We start from the raw sequence: 14,184 nt of genomic DNA, 5'->3' as shown, positions 1-14,184 counted from the left end.
AGAGACAGGACCAATCGTCAAAATTTTGGTGCCGATCATTCGATTTCATCCTGGACACTACAGAAAATGGGCTAAAAGTGTTAAAAACCGGAATTTTCCTTTCAGTAGAAAGGTTATTGCTCACCAAAATATTCCTTTATTGCATATTACAGATACAAAATATTCCTCCATTGTTATACAGGTTTCCCACGGGTCATTAAAAGTCATTAAATTATGAAGACCTTAATTGGCATTAAAATTCATTAAATGTGATTATCGTGGCATTTAAAATGCTTTATATAAAGAAAAAAAAAAGTTTATTTAAAAAAATTTCGTCAGATCTATTATATCGTGATATATTTGTACGTATATCATCATAAATACGTATGTGGCGGAAAAGAAGCTCGAAGCAGAGAAAAAGCTAAAGAATGGAAAAATGCACATTTCAATAAAAGTGGCTGGAAAACGAGGAATTCGGGACATTGCTGCAGCCTGTCGATGCTAAAGATGACGAAGGATTTAGCTGTGCTTTTCTTAATTCCTAAGAGCATTAAAATTATGGAGGACCAACTCTGCCATATTTAAAAATAAATACAGAAATAAATAAATGCTCAATAAATAAATAAGCATACAATTAATTGCCACCAAAAATACAATAAACAAATAAATATAAGTAGTAATTAAATGATACAGTGAGACATGTAAGGGCAGGCAGAAATGTAAAAAGGGCAGACGGAAATAAATAGCGGCGAAGAAATAACTAGGGTAAAAAAATACAAAGGAAGAATAAAACAGACAAAAATATTATAACATGCACTTAAATAAATACTTAAAAATAAAAACAATTAAAAAATAAAGTTGAAGATTATAAAGGACGAAAAAATAAATAAGGTAAATATTACAAAGGCAAAAAAATAAAGAAGCTAATTAAAAGAGTTATATACATTTATGTCTCACTGTATAATTTAATTTCTACTTACATTTATTTTTTTTATTGTATTTTTGGTGGCAATTAATTGCCTGCTTATTTATTGAGCATTTATTTATTTCTGTATTTATTTTGAAATATGGCAGAGTTGATCCTCCATATAAAATAGCATTAAAAAGCATTAAGTTAGAGTTTCTCATTCCTCTATAAACCCTGTTATATTTAGATTGATTGAATTATCCAAATGTGTTAGATGATCACACTGGCTGTTTTATGTTTTCCAGAATGATCTCCATTAATATTTTTGTTAAAATGTCTTTTAGCAGATTGCAGAAAAAGGCCCAACTTTTTCTTGTCATTTAAGTTAATTAGATAGCACCAACTAGATATTAACCTCTCTTTCTGATGTAGTTCATTTAAATCTGTTTGTTTATTTTCAGTTCTGTTCAGTTCGGTTTATTTATAGATCACAAATTCACAACAACTTTAATCTCAAAGCACTTTACAGAGACGTTCGACCAGATCATCCAGTCAGATTGATTTAACGTTTTATATTCAAAGAAAACCAGCTGATTGCATCGACTCATTGACTCTTCAGCAATCCCTCACACTAAGCATGCTTGTAGCGACAGTGGAGAGGAAAAACTCCCTTTGAACAGGAAGAAACCTCCAGCAGAACCAGGCTCAGTGTGAGCGGCCATCTGCTGAGGCCCACTGGGGGCAGACTGTTCAGGCTGTTCCTAAATAATGATGCTCTCCTACTTTTAAAACTTGAAAACCAGTTTTGAGGGTTTATTGTCCTGTTGGAAAACCCAACCGTGTCAAATTTAATTTGTTTAAATTGGGAAAGACAACAATACGAGATATTTTTTTTGTTTCTTTAATAATAAAACATTTCTTTAATCAAGTTAATCATTTAAATAAATGAGGCATGAATTAGAGAGTCGTTAATCCGAGGAGACTTAGTGCCGCTATTCCTGATGTTGAAAGCTGTTTTCCAGGTGGTTGTGGCATCTTTGCGGTGCCGTCTGTTAGTGCTGGTAGGAAAGTTTACTAGGCAATAAACTTTAAAAGGTTTATAAAGGTAGAAATAAGAGTGTTGTGAAAATATTTTATTCTTTTATTAAAGGACACTATATAGATCTGTCTTTATATTGAAAAGTTAATCCTTATTAATATGATTTAGGTCAAAGTTCTTTAGAAAATTAAATCAATTAACATGGACATAATAATAATTTATAATAATTGAACTTTATTGGTCTGATGTACCTCCTCTTTTAACCCCTCCCCTTGGGGAGCAGTGGGCTGCCATTGTGCGGCGCCCGGGGAGCAGTGTGGGGTTTAGGGTCTTGCTCAGGGACCCAGAGTGGCAGTCTGTGGGGTGGGGCTCTAACTCACAACCTTCCAAGCTCTATGAAATGCAGATCTACATCATTTAACATTAATACTGATCAGTGGATGAAAGCGTTTGATTGTAGTGTATTTTCTCATAACCTTTTTTTTGACTTTATACCCGAGTCTGATATTTGTGTTGTTGACAGGTGATGGCCATCGTGCCTTCCCACATTGTGTGGCAGCGGCAGCGCTCCGTTCACCACAGCGGCGCCCTGAGGCAGTATACCGCACAAGGAGCCGTCCGTCTTCCACGCGGCCCCTCCGCCTCCCCGCTTTCCTGCGCCCTCTGTATCTCTGGCAGCAGGTTACATCACATCTCCTCCAGCCGCCCGGCTGCACAGACCACGAGCAACAGCAGCCTGAACCCGTTCGCTCCTGCCTTTACGTTTGAGCTGACACCACCCAGAACCGCTAAAGCAGAGGAGAAGAAAACTGGGGCTCAAGAATCGTGTAGCTTCTACGCTGAAGAGCTTCCAAGTAAGTCTGACTATAGACCCAGTAAACTGCCTGAAAACTCAGCTGTAAAGCTGCGCAAGAATATCTTAAATATCAAAAGTTTTTTTTTGTTCTTCTTTACATATAACAGTAAATAAATGCACACTTGTATTGTTGTGCATACGTTTATACCCAGTGTTGTTACCCTTCCAATGCTGTGACCAAAATATGGCAGTAAAGCTAATACTGATCATCAGTGGTGGGCGCCACTAACCCAAAATGTTATTTTATTGTTAGATAGACTGCTTTTAAACAGTTAAGCAGATAGAAGACAAGAAATAGTGGAAACTAATACCAACCGCCAAAGCTCTGAACACAACAAATCCGATTTTGCATCCCGTCCGAGAGAAATCATGTCATCCGAGGTCATGGCGTTTATCGCTCATTGAAAATCAATGGGGATGATCTCAGCCGACGCCATTTTCTGCAGGGGACTTGCATAGCTCCGACTGAGAGAGACCTCAGGTCTATTTTATTTTGACTACGCAGCAATTTAGCGGCAATTTCATGGGTCTGGCAGGAAGAGAGACGCAGTTACAAAGTAAAACCTGTCTGCTCTGAGGGACAACACTAAATAAAATCTGTCAATCGCAAGAGGAAAAAAAGGGTTTGGAGTCACAGAGCTCATATAAAGCAGACTGGGGCAAAAACAATTGATAAAATTAAAAAAAAAAACAGAACTTTACTTATGATAGGAGATCAGATGGACAGAAAACGAATAAATTAGTGATCCTCTTTGAGCCTCGCAAAAACGAGGGACAATAGAAAGCGCAGCTTCTCAATCTCCACGGGAGAAAAAAAGAAAAACCAACAAACTTCACAAGGACAGAAAATAGGTTTATATCCATATAAACCATCCATCAGCCCTTTATCGCTGCGCTTTCCTTTTCTTCAACTGTAGTTCCCATTATGTTTCTAATTTATGCCTGTTACAATCCTCTGTTCTGATTTGATCCGTCTGGTCATGAAGTGGGGCTTTGCTTTGTGTTTAAACATATTGGGATCTGCTCACCCTGCAAAGTCTGAGAACTCTACACTGCCAGTGTGACGGGGAACTAAGTCGGATTGGTAGTTAAAAAGTTGTAGCCAACAGGTGTGACCCGGCCTGAGGACGTCTGCTACACAAGGTTACTGAATCTGATGGTTTTCAGTCATCGCCCCAAACAACGCAAAACCTGCCCACCTCCAGAGAAACAGTCACACCCCTTTAACTGACTGTTTACAGGGAGGTTATGACTAGTTTTTTTCACTTCTTTCTCTGTGCTATACACAAATTATTAACAATTTCCCACATTTGACTTGAACAGATTATGAAAAAAAAAAAAAAGGCCGGCACAGCTATAAAGCAAAGCCTCACTCGACGAGTCTGTGCAGCATCTCAAACCAGAACAGATAGATGTTCATATGCCGACATTAAAAACAATGAGATCTACGTCTAAAGAAAAGAAAAAAGCAATAAACACGACTGGGCGGTTTATATGCTGACTGAGGCAGAGAGAGGATTCTCAGAGAGAGATGAGGGAAGTTTATCGAAGCATTTCTTTCTGTTTTTCATAAAGAGCTGAGAGATACGCTGCTCTGTCTGACCCTCGTTATTTATTTATTTTTTTTGTGAGGCTCAAAAAGGATCACTATTTTACTTTATCAGTTGTTTCTCCTGTTTTTTTTTTTTTTTTTTGTTAGGTGATTGATAAACTGCGTTTTCTGGCCCATTTGTTTTAGCAAAGCTCAAAGAGGATCACTATCCATTTTCTGTCCTCAATTTCTATCATTGTTCATTATCATTTTTTTATGTTTTGTTCATTGTTTTTATGACGAGTCTGTCCTGCTTACTACATACCAAATGTAGGACTCCAAAACTGTCTCTGTCCCTGTGCGATTTACAGATTTTATTTTGTATTGCTGCGTAGTCCGACTGAGCCTGACCCCTTAAATAGACCTGGGTTCCATCTCAGCCGGAGCTACGCAGGCCCCCCCATAAGTAAAATTGTGTGCGATCATCCCCATTGACTTTCAATGAGGGCTAAACACCATAGCCTCGTCCAAAGCGATTTTCTGTCAGATCAGATGCAAAATGTTTGTTTTGTGTTTTTTTTCCCCCCTGAGTGGAAAAGTGAAAGCTGAATTAGTGATAGGTTCAGCAACACTAATGAGTCGGTGCATGCGTCACTGCAAAACGCTGCACCGGTGCTGGTGTCGTTTCAACAAAGTCATGTGACCGATACAGGAGATGTTTCTAACTGACAGATACACTGAGCAGTGTTTAAAAACGTATCTGTCAACATGATGCATCTGCTAAAAAATGATCTCATCTTTAGCGGTTTATCATTAAATTTATCAAAAATTTGGGAGAAGCCTAAAAGGAATAAGGTTTCGTTTTAACTTTCTCGTGTCATTCTTTTCCTCTCAGTTATCACTTAACTTAACTTCAAATTGACTCTTAGTTTATTTGCTTTTTTTTTTACTGTACTTATTATTTAAAAACCTCGTTCACAAGCATCCTCATTCACATTTTCCCTTAAATGTTCACGTTATGATAGGCTACATGTTTACATTTTTTATTGGCTGCATCTAAAAATAGATATTTTCAATTTAATCATATGAAATAATACAATATAACCTACAGTAACTCAAATTATATCATTGTTCTAGGTCATCAAAGCAATTCAGTTTAGTCTCACATAAACTGCCTGTAGTGTCTTTAAAGCTCCAGCAGGTGTCAGTATTCTGTGAGACAGTATGAATGTGTGGAAACCTCATGAACCATCACTAGGCTGAATTATTTCCAATTGATTGAGTCGATGTGGTAAAATAACCTGAATTCAGTTTATGTTTAATATAAATAAACTTGTTCTTTTTTCTTATATTTCTGTACATAAGTTGTTTTTCAAAAAATAACTGGATTAAGTTGTTAAATTGTCCTCATCTATTTTCATCCTTTTCTCTTGGATAGGGGCGGCTTCATCCAGTGATCCCTTTATAGACTGGATCAGCGAGATGTAGATGGAATCCAAACCCTGCTGGTTCATCCTGTTCCTTTCTACAGACGCTGCCGTTCTTTGCAGTAATCTTTATTCTTTATATCTCTGAATCTTCTGCTTATTGATGATCTAAAGGAAACACACTGACTTCCACACAAGTTAATATGAAATGAGTTGTTGGTGTTTATGAGCATATTCTGTAAAGATTGTTTCTATTTATTTACAGTATTTATTTAACTTATTAGTACATGGGATGTTTGTGCAATTTGTCCACCTTGAGGTGCATGTAGGTTTGACGGGGAAATCTTGTGGGTTTTTCTCTGGTTGTGACTTTAGGATGAGCCAGTGCTGTCTGAGTTTGAGAATACAAATCTAAACTAACATTCGTCTCAATGCTGTTTTTGTTTGTGGTGATAAAGCGTTTTTTATTTTTATAATTCTCTCAAACAGTTAGTGAGAATGATGGAATCCATCCATCATCTGCTCCTCCAGCTGTCAGTTATTTCATCCATTAAGTTTCCATCAATTTGTCCCACGATGCATCTAAAAATCTAATCTCTGCTCATCAATCTATTATATTTTATTGCCATCCTTTCATTTCTGTCCGTAAATCATCTGTTTTATTGTTTAAATTCTAAATTGTTTGATGAAAAAGAGAAACACTGATTCTTATTTGCATCAGTTTTTTACTTTTTATTTAACTCTTAAATAATCGTTAGTTTCCAGGGGTCTTCAGTGGCTCCAGCTATTTCACAAACTTCCTCAGTTTAACCAGGAATGCTGAAAAAATAAAAAATAAGGTATGATAAGTGACACCAAACATTAAATGGATGCTGATCTTTGACCTGGCTCTGACCTGTGTGGCTCATCTGTTCGGGATGAGGTCTGGCAATATATGGAACGCTGCCAAACGCTGGCCCCACGCCGTCCTCTGAATAACACATTTAAGGAGAGAGAGAAATGAAAGCAAGAGCTTTTAAATTAAACGCTCTTTATTATTCACACTTACCTTCATCGGCTCCAACTGAAGCTTCCTCTTCGCTCCTCAGAGGTTCGCCCAGGTCTGGAGCTTTCCTGGCGCAGTATTGTCCATCTTTCTGCAGGGCGGGGGCCACCATCCAGTCCCGGACTGGAACCTCAACGATGCGTTCACACAGAAAAGGAAGCTCAGAACACCGGAGACCCTCCAGCAGATCAATGACCTGCGTTATACTTTGAAAAAGAGAGAATTCAGCTCCTGTACATGAACTGCTTCAAATAAAAAAGTGAATAAGTTGTAGAACCTCCTGGAGTGGAAACCACTCTTTGCTTCATTAAAGTTAACAGACATGTTTTGCTCAGCGATCTCAAATTCACCCTCCAGCATTTCAAACATGTCGAAATGTTGGATTTTTACTAACTTTGAGGTTTTTGGCATCATCTCACTGATGACAGAGTCAGAATCAAACTTCAGCTGATTGACGGACTCACATTTCACTAGAGTACTTCGCACCTTGAATAACTGCAGATACTGTGGCTGAAAAACAGGCGGTAAATCATCATTCTTCCACTACCGTGCTTCTGCCAATATTCTGCATTTGGTTTATTTCAAACATGTTGCTGTCTTGATGACCAAGTATCTCTACTTTGGTTTTATCTTTTAAGCCTTTAAGTTAGCGTTTTTAATCACTTGCATACCCCTTACAAATTGAGCCCCCCCCAGTCCCTCAGTGAGGTCTAGAAGCACCAGATCTATATCCAGCCCTTCAGCAAAGATCCTGCTACATGGCTCTACATCTGATTTTGATATTTGACCAATTAGATGAACCCTTGAATAATATAAAATCTACTGTAAATTAAGTTGAATTAAGTTAACAAGAAAAGAAAAAAGGTAAAAAGCCAAATAATAAATTAAAAAGCAGAGTTAAAAGGTTAATAAGCCTAGTTAACAATTTTATTTAGGTTTATATACTAAAAAAATATAAGTGCCAGTATCAGCATTAATACCTACGGAAGAGGATTAGGGCCACTGGAAAAAAAAAGTTTACTGATTCTAAAATTTTATTTCAATTTAGTATTGGAAAAAAGTCAGAATGCCGACTTTAATCTCAGAATTTTGACTTTTTCCTCAGAATTTTGGATTTTAATGTAGATGGGCCCCATGAAGGCAGAGATGTGAAGCACTCAGCTTCACTGACAAAGATGAGAGTTACTCATTAATGGAGGAGCAGAAGGTGATTGAAACAAGAGAGCTAGTCTCTAAAACAGACATGGCTACGGCTTGATGCTAACATGTTTGTTAGCTGTCAGAATTCTGAGAAAAAAGTCAGAATTCTGACTTTAATCTCAGAATTCTGAGAAAAAAGTCAGAATTCTGAGAAAAAAGTCAGAATTCTGACTTTAATCTCAGAATTCTGAAATTTTTCCCATACTAAACTGAAATAAAATTTCAAAATCAGTTTACTTTTTTTTTCAGTGGCCCTAATCCTCTTCTGTAAATACCTCTAAGGTTACATTGTATAAAAAATGCAGTGTTTTTCATGAATTTCTTCTAGAAACACTTCTGTTATTTTTCTTAATATATTTGGGTAAGTTGGTGTTTCTTGTTATTACATTGAACTTATTTTTTTCCATCAAAATATTTGTATTTTTTGAATGTTACAAAGGTAATAAGCTCTTATCCTGAATTCCAATGAAACAATTGATTTTCAAAGTACTCCACCGAGTGCCCTATAGAGGCTTAAATATTTTTTTTTTTTTTTTTAGCATTACAGAGGTGAATTTTCAGTAATGTCCACCTGTAGGAATATCAGCAGCTGTCTTCAATGGTTTCCTTCTCTGAATGTCATCTCCACACTGTATGGTACATTTAGAGGGTTTAAAAAGGCCTTCCATCCCTTTCCAGATGTCTGTACCAGTTGCTGATGTCTGCCTTTACGTTGTTCAACACTATAGCAACTCTTCAAACAGAGGAAGTCAAGTTTACACTCTAATGCTTTTTCACTTCTTTGCTACTTTAACTATAAAATTCTACAAAAACAGAAATTATATTTGTACTTTTTTCTCAGGTTATATTTAAAGGAGTAACAAACAAATTAGTTTTTTCTATCCAAAAATATTTGTTGCTTAAAATTATATAAAGGAGCACATTTAAAGGTCCCATATTCTACATTTGAAAATATTAATGAGGCTCCCAGAGCGTGTTTTTGCTGTTTACGCAGTCCTCCATTAGACGAGCCGTTTTAGCTTTCCCTATTCTCTTGATTTCTGCGCCCTGCAAACGTAACCGCGAAAAACCAGTCTGATTTCATAAAGATAGCTTAGGAATGTGGAATATTACATTAGATGACTGATGGGCTGCTACAGAACACACTTGACAGCTTATTTCTCCTTATGACATCAAAAGGGGAATGATTTCCAAGACACCATTTTGAGCTCACATTTGCTAAAAAGGTGGAGGAAGGCAATGATAGTGAGGCTTTTTTTTCCATTTGTGAACCTCAAAGGGTTTCTGTGGGTCATTAAAAATTATAAAAGTAATTAAATGTGATTATTGTGACATTTAAAATGCTTAATTTAAAAATTAAAAAAAATACATTTATAAAAACAATTTTATCAGATATATCGGGATATTTCCGCGGAACTGCTTCCGGTTGATCGTAAAGCCGTATGCTTGAAAAAGATGCTTGAGGCGGAGAAAAAGCTAGAGAATGAAAAAATGCTAATTTCAACCAAAGTGGCTGAAAAACGAGGAATCCTGGACAGCCGAAGAGATGACAAAGGATTTTATTTATATATATATATATATGAGGGTCATTGGTATTTGTTGATGGAATTAAAATTATCTGAAAGAGCATTAAAAAGCATTAAATTAGAGTTTCTCATTCTGGTATAAATCCTGTATGACTGTTATAAAATCTTTATAATGTAACTATTTTATAATATGTTACCTTTAAATTATTGTAGATTCTGATAAAGACCAGTTTTCATCCTTTCCTTGACCTAAATAATAATAAAGCCATTTGTACCTACTTGCCCTATGTTGATACTTCATTCTTGTCTTGACAGAGCAGTTTGTTTTGTTTTTTCAAAAATACAACAAATGGTATATTTAAAATATCTTTTATATGTTTTAAAATCTGATGCTTATAAAACTGCTACTCACTTTGCGAGGTAAGTGGCGCACACGCCTCCAGGATGCAGGTGTGGCAGCACGACGGGCAAAACCAGGTGGGGGTGGATCAGGTCCAGAGCAACCTGCAACAGAGACGAGGCCTGAGATGAACGAGCTGCTCTTTCATGACAAACCAACGTTAAAAAGCACAACAGCGCAGAGACTGACCGAGTGAAAACCTCGTCCAGCCAGGAGCGACGAGGCTGTGCAGAGGTCGGCGTTCTGAAACTCTACGTTCTCCGGCCACTCCTGGCCTCGTCGCAGAGCCCAGGACGTCCTCCAGCGCTCAAAGTTTTTTAACGATCTTCTGTGATGATCCTCCCGGACCTCCACGCTCAGAACGCTACCTTTAGAACCAACTGGAGGAAAAACAGAACTTCAAAATGTTGAATGAGGCTCATTTTTAATCATAGAGTTGGGTCAGATTATAAATACTGAATAAATTCCCAGAAAGTTGCTTTTTATCTCCATCTATCACTTTATAAATGTGACACATGGAGTTTAATAATGCGGTAAAAAATTAAATATGGCGCTAATGTTTTTACAAACAATGCTTAATTCTTGGGATTTCATTTATGCTCCTTGAACCGAACCCTTTCCTCCTAAACGTGCACACATGGATCAGAGATGGCGTGAGGGAGGGACCGCACATTTAGGAATATTAGTATTTATGAGATCACAAACTTTGCGTTGAAAGTAGCATTTCCCAGCTTCAGGTCTCGGTTTGTGTGAATTTAAACTACATAAATGTGACTCCAGGCTTTCGCCAATAACAGATTTTGTGTTCATCGATTCTCCGAGCTGAAGCTGACGGCGTCCTTCCAGCTCATTGGGAAAGGACGCTGGCCGTGTGTCAGAAGATCAACTGAAACCTGCTCAGTCAGATGTTTAAGGCGTGGGATCAGGGGTGAGCAGTAACTACCTACGTTTACTTGAGTAACTTTAATCAAAATGTACTTTTAGGAGTAGTTTTACTGCTCCAAACTCTTTACTTTTACTTAAGTAATATCATGAGGTTTCGTTACTCTTGAGTAAAATCTTTGGCTGCTCTACCTAATATGAGTAACTTTACCAAAGAAAAAAGAATTTACACTTTTAGTTTCATTTTCACTCAAATTAACATTATTTTTTTCCATCTTTGTTGTTTTATAATTTTACTTTTAACTGCCCAGACTATGACATGGAGCTTAAGGTAATATACACTGAAAAGTACATTCTGTCCCTGGAGGTATTTTACACTCTTCTGTCATGCATACTTTACATACTTACGTCATATACATGAAGAAATATTTATTGTCCAATTTTTTTCAGTATATTTACATGATTTGAATTCATTACTTTCCTTAAGACTTTAAAACAAAAGGAATCTGTGTGTCACTTTATATTACGGTCTGTTACATTAACATTATTTTAGTGTTAATTTTTAATTGTTTTTTACTTTTACCTGAGTTATTTATTGGACAGCTACTTTTCACTTTTACTCATGTGAATATTTGTATAAGTACTGCTAGTTTTACTTGAGTACATGTTGTTGCTACTCTGCCCACCTCTGGTTGGGATTTGGTTTTATAACCTAACCCTGGTTTAAACTTCCTCACTATTTCCTCCCCCGTTACCTTTCCGCTGTGTTCCTTGGACCTTTGAGAGGCCGTTTGTTCTCTAAAACACCTTTAAAGTCTTCAGAGGACATCAGATTACGGAGTATATCCAAAAAACACAGAGGTTGCTTTATTCTAATTATTTTCTGACTTGGTTCTGCATGCATTGCTTAATAAATATCCCCGTCACATCTCACAGATTTAGTTAGAAAAACAAAACAGAAACCTTTCATTCTACTTCACAATTATGCTTAACTCTTATTTTGGTAAAGCTTGATGTTGCAAACTGGAAATGAGGATAAAAAGGCTGTAAAATGTAAAGGTTATTAAACTTGGTGGAGCGAGCCATGCAGACCTGCTCTGGACAGAAACAGGGACATTGCTCCAGACCCGGAGCCTGACTCCAGCACACAGTCTCCCTCCATAACGTCCATCATCAGCAGCATGTTGGCAGCATCCTAACAACGCAAGGACACACAGATTTAAGATATTACACACAATTTAACTTTTCTGCTTTAAACATCTTTACCTGCGGCATTTACCTTTGGATAGGAGATGGCAGGTCCTCTCTTCATATGCAGCACGTAGTCTTCGAGACTGGCACGCCGGAAAAAGATGGGGACGCCCCTGCTGGTTTTCATGAATCGGCCTGCTGGCTGCCCTTCTAGATCATCGTGCATGATGACCCCCCAGCTGCTGTGCAGGCGGGCCCCTGGCTGAAGCTGGAACATCTTCCTGAACTCCACCCGTCTCTTCTTCCTGAACTCTGCGATAAGCAGCTCCCCGAACGAGAGCAAGCTCTCCCCTAAAAGACAGGGGTGCACCTGTCCCCCCGCACGCTGAAAGCCTGTAGCGTTTGGCTCTTCTACTGCATCAGGGTCTCTCTGCGTCTGCAGACAGTCCTCTTCAGTGACTATCACAGGATCACATCTCTCTTCTTGCTGCTCTTTACCTCTCAGCTGCATCACCTCTGGGCTCAGTGCATCCTCAGGCAGCAGACTGCTGATCCTCTCCAGGGGGGATAGGGACCGCCTCCTCCTAAACAGGTGAGCCTGCCTTTGTGTCTGCATGGAGTCTGAACTCTGTCCATCATCCTGATTAGACCTTATTGAAGCGGTGGAAAATGTCCTGCTGCAAATACTTTCAACGTTTCTCCCAAACACAGCTCTGTTCCAGAGGAGAGTCTGAATGGATCTGGAAGATGTCAGCAGTCTAAGCAAAAAGTCACATCTGAGGGCTGCATGCCCAGCCATCACTGTCAGCTTTATCACTGAAACTATTCAATTATCTCCTTTATAGTCAGACAGGAAAGAACACAACATAAAATAATCACATCACAAATACATTACAGGGGTGGAAAATGGAAACTTACATGAAAAATTACAACCAGCGTCTGTTTACAAAAGAGAAGAGGTCACTGCTTCAAAGGCACGTGTCAGGAGCGTCATAAACAAGCGACTGCAGTCTTCAATGCTACCAGCAGATGGCGCAAAAAACGTGTTTTACGTTTCAATATGGTTACAGGTTTGATTGCTGATTGCCCGAAAATAGTTAAGCTACCGTCCGCCATATTGGTACTCCCAGCTCCCACGGAGACGCGCAGTAAAAATGCCTCCATGTGAAGCATTTGGCTGCAAAAACAAGCAGTTTGGTGGCTGAAGGAAGATGATTCACGGTTAATTTCACTGTCAGTTACAGTGTGTGCAAACATACCCGTATGTACAGTTTTTTCAAATGATCAGATTCTTATTGTAACTAAGAGCAAAGAGCAAAATGTCAACTTTCAGTTGCCTGTTATTTTACCAATAGATGAGATTTTACTAGTGTAGAAGCTGAAGCTCTGTGGAGTTATTAAATTGGTTCATTAATTTAGCTCTATTATAAATCTGTCAGATTTAAAGGTTAATGCATAGAGAATAAAAGTATATGGCATCATGCATGTACAATCTGCAGGAAAATACTAGAGCATTACCAGACATGTACTGGTAACTCAATCTTTATGCAAAATGTAAAAATTATATTTAAGATATAATTATCATAGCAATGTAATAAATACATGTATATTACTTGTGCATCATCAATTCAGCACTTTTGGCTCATCTGTATTATTCTTCTCTATTGACACATTCATTTTATTGTGATGGATTTGTCTAACATGTTATATTACATGATTTATAGGCTTTATTGACTTTATAACGACTATGTAATGTGATGGGCCTATTTTTTTTTTTATTCTAAGTTAAAGTTAATCTACTGATGCTGTGAAACAGCCAGTGTGTGTCGCAGTGATGAATTTATCTTTATTTTAAAAGTCTTAGTTACCTCTGAAAATGAGAACATCATGGTTGTTTGATGCTGTAGCGCACTGATTGTTTACATTCTGACCGGTCTAACTAGGGAGTACCAATATGGCGACCGGTGGCTTCACCTCAACCCCGTACTACTAATGGGCACTCAGCAATCCAGGTAATAAATAGAGATCAGTGTTTTGAACTCTTAATTCTTTCAAGATTATTGAAGAGGCAAATAAATCCTTCTTAATTTAAATAACAAAACATGCTACTTTAAGACAGATTATTAACTCTCAATGACATGGGCACGTTGAAATATATATACATATATGTATATATATATATATATATATATATATATATA

General features: G+C 37.6%; 2 protein-coding genes across 3 annotated transcripts in view; one reads left to right on the top strand and one right to left on the bottom strand.

The window, feature by feature from the left end:
* spdya (speedy/RINGO cell cycle regulator family member A) overlaps positions 1 to 6,025 on the top strand; it is an 8,109-nt gene extending 2,084 nt beyond the window's left edge. Inside the window, exons 5-6 of the mRNA XM_015385341.1 lie at positions 2,449 to 2,779; positions 5,751 to 6,025. Of these exons, the coding sequence (XP_015240827.1) occupies positions 2,449 to 2,779; positions 5,751 to 5,800 (381 nt within the window). The 3' untranslated portion in view covers positions 5,801 to 6,025. The remainder of the gene's footprint in view (positions 1 to 2,448; positions 2,780 to 5,750) is intronic.
* A 425-nt stretch (positions 6,026 to 6,450) lies between these two features.
* On the bottom strand, positions 6,451 to 12,996 carry trmt61b (tRNA methyltransferase 61B). 2 transcript variants are annotated; one of them, XM_015385321.1, is made up of 8 exons: positions 12,902 to 12,996; positions 12,072 to 12,723; positions 11,885 to 11,987; positions 10,100 to 10,290; positions 9,923 to 10,014; positions 6,788 to 6,990; positions 6,635 to 6,709; positions 6,451 to 6,558 (listed from the first exon to the last, which is right to left on the bottom strand). In XM_015385321.1, exons 2-8 carry the CDS (start codon positions 12,597 to 12,599, stop codon positions 6,524 to 6,526), a joined length of 1,227 nt encoding a protein of 408 aa, XP_015240807.1. In that variant the 5' UTR covers positions 12,600 to 12,723; positions 12,902 to 12,996; the 3' UTR covers positions 6,451 to 6,523. The 2 variants fall into 2 exon arrangements, with proteins under 2 accessions (XP_015240807.1, XP_015240806.1); XM_015385320.1 differs by having other exon boundaries at positions 12,072 to 12,979.
* Between the last annotated feature and the right edge of the window lie 1,188 nt (positions 12,997 to 14,184).

Source organism: Cyprinodon variegatus, unplaced genomic scaffold, assembly GCF_000732505.1.
Source record: "Cyprinodon variegatus isolate N-32 unplaced genomic scaffold, C_variegatus-1.0 Scaffold336, whole genome shotgun sequence".
NCBI classification, from domain to species: domain Eukaryota; kingdom Metazoa; phylum Chordata; class Actinopteri; order Cyprinodontiformes; family Cyprinodontidae; genus Cyprinodon; species Cyprinodon variegatus.
The sequence above is the reverse complement of the archived record's forward strand: the minus strand, read 5'-3'. Positions and strand labels throughout refer to the sequence as shown.

What these genes read in the sequence shown, in the direction of transcription:
- trmt61b (XM_015385320.1), bottom strand. Translation starts at nt 12,782, where the DNA reads ATGGCTGGGCATGCAGCCCTCAGATGTGACTTTTTGCTTAGACTGCTG. An exon ending in CCTGTTTCTGTCCAGAGCAG is followed by an intron (nt 10,291 to 11,884) that starts GTCTGCATGGCT and finishes TTTTTCCTCCAG; the next exon opens with TTGGTTCTAAAGGTAGCGTT. An exon ending in TTCAGTTGGAGCCGATGAAG is followed by an intron (nt 6,710 to 6,787) that starts GTAAGTGTGAAT and finishes TGTGTTATTCAG; the next exon opens with AGGACGGCGTGGGGCCAGCG.